Source organism: Dinoponera quadriceps, unplaced genomic scaffold (assembly GCF_001313825.1).
Source record: "Dinoponera quadriceps isolate SergipeBrazil2010 unplaced genomic scaffold, ASM131382v1 scaffold2600, whole genome shotgun sequence".
Taxonomy (NCBI): domain Eukaryota; kingdom Metazoa; phylum Arthropoda; class Insecta; order Hymenoptera; family Formicidae; genus Dinoponera; species Dinoponera quadriceps.
This window is the reverse complement of record NW_014556795.1, coordinates 2,491,396-2,501,080: the sequence shown is the minus strand read 5'-3', so window position 1 is coordinate 2,501,080 and position 9,685 is coordinate 2,491,396. Positions and strand designations below refer to the sequence as shown.

General features: G+C 38.2%; 1 protein-coding gene across 3 annotated transcripts; it reads left to right on the top strand.

The window, feature by feature from the left end:
* Positions 1-630: 630 nt before the first annotated feature.
* On the top strand, positions 631-5,930 carry LOC106748287. Of its 3 annotated transcripts, XM_014626677.1 has the most exons (6): positions 1,347-1,426; positions 1,629-1,640; positions 2,129-2,408; positions 2,496-2,791; positions 4,112-4,333; positions 4,450-5,929. In XM_014626677.1, the coding sequence occupies exons 2-6, from the start codon at positions 1,631-1,633 to the stop codon at positions 5,553-5,555; spliced, it is 1,914 nt and encodes a 637-aa protein (XP_014482163.1). In that variant the 5' UTR covers positions 1,347-1,426; positions 1,629-1,630; the 3' UTR covers positions 5,556-5,929. The 3 variants fall into 3 exon arrangements, with proteins under 3 accessions (XP_014482162.1, XP_014482164.1, XP_014482163.1); XM_014626676.1 differs by lacking the exons at positions 1,347-1,426; positions 1,629-1,640 and adding an exon at positions 631-885 and having other exon boundaries at positions 4,450-5,930; XM_014626678.1 differs by lacking the exon at positions 1,629-1,640 and having other exon boundaries at positions 1,340-1,426; positions 4,450-5,928.
* Positions 5,931-9,685: the final 3,755 nt, after the last annotated feature.

Below are 9,685 nucleotides of genomic sequence, written 5' to 3'. Positions count from 1 at the left end.
TTGAACATTCTATACAGTGCCTCTCCAATCCTCTCTCAGTAATTTTTTAACAGTCTGAGATGCCAAATTATTCCGGAAGCCCTGTTGATATTTTTTCAAAGTTCTAGTCATAGATATTTTTGACATACTTAATGCTAAGCCACTTGAAATTTATGAGATTATACAGATTACTCAGACCTTCGTAATGCACATCGATGACATCGATTGCCTGCAGAATATAGTATGAATTATTTGCATTGGGTAAGTGGGAAGTACCATCCTTATTTAAATCTATTCAAAAATTGGAATCTTTGAACCTCACTTTGCTTCTGCGATGTGCAAGAAAGTTACATACCGGCCCCGGGAAACATACCGATCCCAGGAAGCATATCGTCTCTGGTAACTTACCGCTCTCCGGAAACTTATCGATTCTGGTAACTTACCGCTCTCCGGAAACTTATCGAGCTTGGTAACTTATCGATTCTCGAAAACTTATCGACCTCAAGAAATTTAACTTACCCACTATTGATCAGTTGTCATTGTGTTATCCATTCTTACCGACAAAGACTGACACTTAGAAGTTCTAATATTGAACGGCAGTGTCGCTCTCTCATATTGACAATTCTGGAGCTTCCTGATTTGTTATGTACGCTATTTCTGAAATTGAAACTGTCTCGCGAAAATCGTAAAAAATACAAATCTGTCTACAAACTAGACACGAGTAATACATCAGTATATTAACAATCAACGTATTTCTTTTGTCTTATGATGTGGTAAAATTTATGTGCAACAAGTTTCTAATAGAAAACATTGGCCGAGTGCTTAAACATCTTTTGTATACAGCTATGAGAATTATATCGACAGATGCAATAACCAACAAAGTTCTGTGTATAAAACCTGTAAACGGTAATTATTTACTCGTCTTTATTTAATACCACAAAGCATGCTTATATCGCAACATTTCATCGGTATGACAGGTTTCCTAACCTCTCAAGTCGTCAACTCGGACGATTAATAACTCGCTTCACGTTGTCAACTCACACACTTTTTCTGCCAGAATCTTTCGTTTCCTGCATAAACACGTGGAATAAGTGCAATTTAATCCATATTTGTGCTGGCGTATCTAAACTGAATAATTTCCGAGTGGCCACAACGATCTATTAATATTCCAGAAATATTACTTAATATTAAATAATATTACGCGCTTATAGGGTACAGAGGCCTTGAGGAATTGCCACGGCCCTGGTAGCACATGACGTGGCGGGCGGCTGTCAGGGCCACCGATAAGTGGTCGCGCGCGCATCTGGCTCAGTAGTTTCAATCACTCCGCGAGCGCAAGTCACTTATCGGCGTACGGCGACAGCAGTCGCGCAAACATGCGTTTCGTGTCGCTTTGATTGCTGAAAGCAACGCGCAACTCGTATCGACGGTCCGTCCGCAATTGAAGGTAAGCACACAGCGTCGCATTCACGGTTGCATCACGCTCGCTCCTTCGTGCTCCGCGTCTCATCCTATTCCGCTCTCGTCGCGATTGATTTTCCATTCGTGCGTAAACTCGACCGACCACCACACGTATCGTCCGTGATACGACAACCTGTATGCGGCAGCTCTCTTTTTACGGTATTCTGTCCTCATGCTGGCACGCAAAGATATGGACCCAGGTATTTAGCTGTGTTTCGCTTTTTTCCTTACGTTTCAAGTGTTGCGTTTAATTGATCACTTTGTCTGAGGTGAAGCATGACAAACTGTGTACATACGCGGAAACATTCTTATCAACGTTTTCTTTGACGTCCTGACACGGCGCTGAAATTGTCACAAGCGATCTATTTTCAATACCTTGCTGCTTTTAAATGTGCATGTATGTCACTTTTGTACAGAGATAGGTATTGAGAAAAATTAACCAACAATTAAAAACATACAAACTTTACGTTGCTATTATCATTGTTGCGTTAGAAGCTTTGTTGCAACCATGATGCGACACCCAATCGTAATAACTGCAAACTCCTGCTTCTCTATTATGTTTATTTATAAAATCAGTTGAAGAGTCACGGTGTTTCATTATCGCGTGCGACATTATTATTATTGCTTAATACAATCTTGACCGACTGAACGTTTTACATATGCACATGTATTATGTATGATCTATCAGAAAATGTGGGCAAGGAGACTATTCTGAAAGTGACAGACTGGTTGCGTGGAATCTGGGAGATGAGACGACGTCCTGGGCCGGTTCAACAATGGATTGACTCGATACCATTGCCTACTAAGTCAGATGTTGCAGTTGCGAGCGAGTGTCATACACCGAGTGATCCGTTAACACCAACAGAGCCTAAGGACATTCCGTTTACAAAGCGATCGAAGCCACCGAATATGACTGTATCGGCACCAATCACCGTTCCTAATTCGCCAGCGATGAGTGTACTACCGAGGTATGCAAGAATACACACACGCTCGCACGAATCGTTCTCTTCACATCTACAGTTAAATCAAACGTGTTGATTTCGTATCAATTGCAGTTCGCTGCCGCATAGACTGGCTCGGGACGCGAGTTTTCAATCGGATAGCAGTCACTGCAGCAGCGTTGAGAGCCTGTTAGAATTACGAAAAGCGGATCCTACAGCTATTCTGCTCGATCTCGGCTTCGGCGGTTGCTCCGCCAGTTCGCAGGAAAATGGCCCGCTTTCCCGCATTCCCAAGAGGTTCCTACAGCCGTCGACGCTGAGAGGCATCGCCATCGACGATTTCGTTAAGCAGCAACAAGAGACCAGCGAGTCCTTCGACTCGGTGTCCTTAGGATATAGAGGCCTAACCGGTAAGATTGAGCTAACTATTTGCTCTCGATATTTACGCGTGAGGGACCACAGACGATAAGAATTTTTCATGGTTACAAATTCTACAATTCCAAATGCACTTTGGATTATAATGTTACAATGTTGAACGTTATAATGTTACATTACTGATTATAACGTTCGTCACGCTGAATTAGTAACAATTTTACGGGGTCAATTTAACTGTTAAGTAAATCATCTGTTAACTCTCAGTGCCACATTTTTGCAGTATTAATAAAAATTTTTATTATAACTATATATAGGGGCGTAATATTATTAATCGGTAATAAATTGTATTATAAAATGATCAAATCGTGGCTAAATATTTCCGGGTACAAAGTAAATTCGTAGATGCATTATACTATATGTGGCATTACGCAAATGATAATTTTGTAGGAAGCAATAGCGCGTTAAGCGTGCCTAAGCGTGTCCGACAACGCCGAAACTCCGGACCGAGTAATTTTGTAAGTCACGCGCGAGAATCTGTAGACGAGATTTGATTTGATGTATAATCTTTAAATCTTTAAGAGCTCCTTAGTTGAATTCACTAGATACTTCTCTCGCCTTATTGTTCACGCCTAGCTGAAATTAAAGAAACACATAGTTACTCTTCTTCATTTTCGTTATGATTCTTTTTTTCCTTGCTAATAAGCATTTTATAGTCCATTTGGTTTTGCTCACGTTGCTTTGGGATTTATGCGTAGAGTCAGTTGAGATGCAATATTTTGCTGTTTTTATGTAGAGCCATCTCGAACTCGTTTTGTCTGTGTGTGTGTGTGTGTGTGTGTGTGCAGTGACATTATGCTTTTAGAATTCCGAAAACATCCGGTAATAATCGTGTACGCATAGAAAGCAGGCTTTACCGAGATTACATAATGCGCAGTACATTTGCATGCGTAATAGTATATAGATATAGATGCGAAGGTAAGGTAACACAGTAATGCATATACTAATGTGCATAGCAGAAGCACGGATTTAAAACGCGAGCTGTGAGCAGCACAACCAGCAACAGATTTCACGTTTTATAATGTCATCATTTCCTTCTCTCATTTTCTCTTCAGTGCTGTGCAGTAATATATGTTGAAAAATATTCAGCCGCGAAATAATAATACGCAAATATCATATCACGTTTATGTTTCTTGTATCATTCTCAGACTGTGTGTATTTCTCAGTTATTTATTTTCCTTGTGTTTATGGTATGTACGTTCGATGAACGTGTTACATTTTGTACCGTGGCGGTTATTGTTTACTAACGTATGTGTGAAATATATTTTTTCCCTTTTTTTTTTTCACGTTTCCGAAAGGATCGCCGTATGTAGCCCCGTCGGAAATTGTGCAGAAGATCATGGAACGTTTGCGGGAGCACGACTTTCACGAAGTGGATACGAATTCGTACTATTACTGCGAGCAATACAGCCCGTCGCATCAGAATGGCAGATTATCCGTTCTGTCTCCCGATAACAGGCAGTTCCTGGAACAGCCGCGTTCTAAAAGTCCCGACATGCGTAACAAACGTATGATTATAGGTAAAGGAGAAAACGAGAGAGAGAGAGAGAAACAATCGTTTGAAATTTACTTTAGTAACATTCAATTTACACACACACAGAAGACGAATCACAAAAACACGTATTTCCTCTTGCAGGCCAAAAGTCATTCGCCTTCGGATGCGACGGCAACTTGATCGAAATATCCCCCGGTGACACGGCAAAACTTGCGTCTGCCGACACGGTGGATAATTACAACGTTTCGTTGGACGCCGATGAGTCCGTGGAATCGAAGCAATCGGAAGAAAGGATAACGTTCGAGGACTCGTGTCTCTCGGATAACGACGAGAATTTAGCGAAGCGATTGCCGTTCGACGATATCGCCGAATTTCCTGAATCCGATCAGTCGAGAAACGGTCATCAGGCGTCGTCTTCGTCGAGTGGTAGTTCAGATATTGCTCAAATAGGCGCGGGAGTGAATAATAATAATAACGAGCGGGAGTGCAACACGATGGAGACAACGTATGGGAGATGTGAATTTCCGCGACATTGTCCTGATACTCGAAGGGCCAGCGAGGGTTCGTGCGACACGAAGTCCTTGGAAGACAGAATGTTCGACGAGGGGCGTAGATTCAGCGACGGCGCGGTTCACATCAGCCAGCGCAGCTCGTTGCTGCAGAAGAGAAAGAGCCTCAAGAGGCAGTCTAGGGTGTGCGACACGACGCAGTATCGCGGTCTAAGTCCTATTAAGTCTAGCGTAGCGGATGCAATACTCGAATCTAACGTAGACCACGAGGAGGAAGTATCGCTAAGTGACGTCACAGATATTAGTATACACCAATTAAATGCACCAAAGTCGTTCCAGCTGGCCGAGAGCAGAGGCGATACGAAAACCGACGCGGGACCTTGTCTCAATAACCCCGGTTACGCGTCTTCGCCATGGAAGAGCGAAGGTGAATCCGTCGATCAGATAAAACGCCTCGAAACCGCGGGAGAAGACTCGGAATCGAGCGAGCATTCTTGTACGGCCGATTCTCAGGTCTGTTGCTACAAAGGTAAGGTGTGTAAGAATTGCAAGCACGGCAGGAACTGCTCGGATCGTTGCTGCTACGTCGACAGAAGGAGGTATTTGAAAAAGATGAGGAAGATAATGCAGGAAAATAAGAAATTGGAAAACATGTTGGCGAGGAACAGGAGAGAAGTGGCGGAGATTCGTGGTATGCTGAGCAATGTCTGGTCGGTTAGAATGGAGCCCGGATTTTAAGGCGGTTCGTGAAAATTTTAAATGTGCGCTCACTCTTGTAGTTAAGAATGGTTAACCGAAACCATAACCTCGCGATATATACGTGTTTAGGAGACGATTGATATCTTATAGGAAATTTTGAACTTTCTATTTAAACTTGAAACCGATCTATTCTTCTATTTCAGAAGTCGAATATTTTCGAAGCTCGCGTTTTATAAAATACATTATCTACTGTAACAAGAGATATTTCTACAAATTATATGAGAACAATCTCTTTTAGCGTCCATATTTTTAGTTAAAATATAAAAAGTAGGTATTATATAATATATATATATATATATATATATATATTTAATTATATATTTTCTGTGCGTGCGGAATGTTACGCCAGAAAAATATTAGCACACAGATCTTTTTATATATTTTCATCTTTACTTACAATCCGTGTATAATATTTTTTTTATATATACATTTACTCTCGATGCGGGTTATAAACAAAGATGAGAAATAATCTTGTTATTGTATNATATCATTATAACATATATATTTCGTTTATAATACGTTTAGCGTATATTATTACAATAAATTAATATAAGTTGACAATCTCTCAAAGTGAATATCAAAAGTTAAAGAACGGTACCGACGATATATCGGAGACATTAGCTGAAGGAAATACATTCCCACTACCATATCTGTCTGTTAAGTTTGAAATGTTGAATTAACATTTGTTGTCTTGTAATTTTAAGTTTGTTAATCGAATGCCTTTGTTCAGCTTGTGACTGAAAGATAATTGTGTGTCATAATTATTCGTATTTGATACTTCCTTTTGTATACTATGTTATATTGTTTGGATAGTTTATTTTTGTCAGATTTTCTAGCAATTTTTAGTCAAATAATAGGAAAGGCCGGGTCTGATTGTCACACTTTTTACGTATCGATAAAAAAAAATTTTTGGAATATCTCACAATACTGTGTACATTATAATGTAGCCATATTCTTTAGACAACAGAAAAAAAAAGTATATTTATGCGCAATGAAGTTATTTAATTGTAAACAAAGTCGCGCGAATATGATATCTCATTCCATATCCTTCATTGTCACATGTCTTTTATATAGAGAAAACAAGACAAATAGTTTGTTTAAATGGTGACCTTTTAATATATTTTAAAATTAGCGACATACTACAATGTAATATATAAAGCTGACTTAAAAACATTACATATATTTATATATTATATCATTGATAAGAAAACAAATCATTTCTTCTATAGAAACTTAAAACGTTATTATTAAACTAATCGGATTTATTTATTAACAACATTCGGCGATCAGTATGTGTTTCCACGCGCATGTGTAAGGAATGTCACAACGTGACGACCAGTCTTACCGGATTAAAATCAATTCACCCCAAACGTTTAATTGTAATTAAAAAAAAAAATTATACTTATAAATAATGTTGCAGTAACAATGAATTAAATGACGAAAGAAAAAAAATGAGTAAAAATTATTGTATTTCTTGCAAAATAAAGAGAAATTGAGACTAATAATCCTAAAATCGAACAGAACATTAATAATAGGCGAGAAAAAAAATTTCTCACGCACCTAATTTAAAAAAAAATACCATATGTGCGATATTTTGCCTATAAGTCGTTCATTCGACTAACGTAAAAGAAGCAAGCTACATTATNATATATATATATATATATATAAAAGTTTCGTGACTTCCGACCCGTGTGACTTTCAGATCCGGTCTCTCCTATACATACGCACAAAATAGTCGAACATGATAACGGAACATGGTCGTAATAATAATGGGAATATGACACTTTTTCGTCACTTTCTTTATCGAATATATGTATATCGAGCAATTTTGATCGCAACTCGCGAACATTGACCAATCTGTATTTCGTACAAGAAGATTCCAAGAGATCTAGTCTTTTGCAGATACCATCAACACACACAAAGTGATATTTATATTAATTATTAACTCTTCGTAATCACAGAAATAATATGATACAATGCATCTTTTGAACAACTCATTCGTTTCGATATTAATTATTTACAGCTAAGCAGTGATTTATCATATTTTATTTTAATTGCTAGTATCAGGGGCTGTGAGAGAATTTTGCGTTCTAACACGTTGAGTGACACGTAACCCGTATTTAAGTGACGCGTGAATCCGCAGAAACTACAAACTTTACTTGTAGATGAATGTATTTTACTTACACGACTAATAATGATTTTGCCATTTTCATTATTTGTTAAGTAATATCTACGATCCGAATGTAGAACTGGGTCTACGACGCGGTCGTTGGCAGTCGCAAAGTCGTAAAATCACAATCGCTCAGGCCGGTTCGCTTCCAATTCCAACGACTGGATTGGTTGTTGTACTCGTTCGAATTGGAAGTGAACCGGCTCGAACGACTGCGACCGCATTGTAGGCTCAGCTTAACTCTCGTACATTTGGCAACGTGTTAAGTAAATCCTGACTCTGTACACGGTTCAGGCACGGCAGGCAGAAAAGTCTGACGAAACTCGGATTTGAATTCAGCGGCGACACTCAACGTGTAGTAACCATAAAAAAAGCACAAAAATCAAAGTGTACTTCCGTCTTTGGCAATTCGCACGATTTATCCAATTTCCTTCTATTAATTGCTTCAATCAATAACAGCTATTGTTGGTATGTTTTTTTTTTTACTCAAAAATAAACTAACAATCGATTTTAAAATTATAAAACGGCAAATATTCTTCTCTGTGATTCTTCTTCTTCTCTCAGTGAAAAGCGAGAATGCTCTAAATACTCAGCGTATTTACACGTTATCTATCTCAAAATGGAATCTGAAAGTGCATTCGTTCCGTCACCGGTTAGCCATATACAAAAAGAATGATCTGATAACAGACACAGTGTCGGAACATTGTTATCCGTGAAAATATTATTCGGGTAGGAGCAAAAAAAGATGTGCTGGATACATTAAATTAATATGTATATTGTTACGAAATGTATATGTCTGTCCATTTCTTTTTGCTTAATGCATAAATGCTAACATCGATTGGAAGTTTACCTGATATTACTAAGTGCGGTTTTTATGAAATTACGACTCCCGATCTCTTGCCGCGGTCACTTTGATCGATAACATCGGAAGTGAAAAAATTGCCAAAATTTCTGCAAGGTGTATCGGTATATATGAGATAAAAAGATATATCCCCCGCGATATTCACGATCAATTGATCGGTAGTAAATTTGTAAAATATTCCAAAAGTCCTCCCTTTGTCCTAACAATTGATAAATAGCTGTAAAATTAACGCAACGTTAGTGTGGTTTACTCTTTCATCACTGACTTTGTCACATTATCGATTTTGCATTCCCTATTAAATTTCTTAACGAATTTTACTTCGAGCACATATTTCTTCTCTTCTGACATCGTTAATCTTCGCCGCGAACGGTATCTGGGTCAGTTCAGATGCAGACACTGTAGTTTGGTTATAGTTGCCGGAACCGTCGGTATTAGGATGCTTAATAATTATGACCGCAGCGAGGAAACTAGAGTCTTAAGTGATCGTATCGTTACTTAATAAAGGAAACTGCATTTCATTTAATCACGGCATTACAATAAAAATGATCTGAAATCATGCGATTAACACAAATTATACTATTCAACCGATATAATTCAGTACAAATTGAAAAACTTTCGAACACTATATCGATCTTTTACACAATAAATCGGTGAGATCTTCTATGTATCTTTCTGATTTCTCTTGCGCAATATTAAGCGATGAAGTCTAAATAAGATATGTATTATCCAAAAATACACAGAAAGTAGTTGTACAAACAAACACGGCGTAAGAGCATCGTAGAAAATAAGGTACAATGTACACACACACACACACAATTGTGGGAGAACTCAAATAAATACTTGCCACAATTGAGTTTCTTTTTATGTGTTTACCGCATTTCATATCCATGAGATTTATCTCCTAGAGATATACCACTTATAACGCTTCGTAGAAAAGAATTGTACTGAAAAGTATTCAAGACATGCCTTCTTCCTTATTTTGAACTATAAATATAATCGCAAAAGTATATGTCGCGGTTCGTCGAGATCGATATGTGCGGTAACGCAACGTTATATATATATATATATATATATATA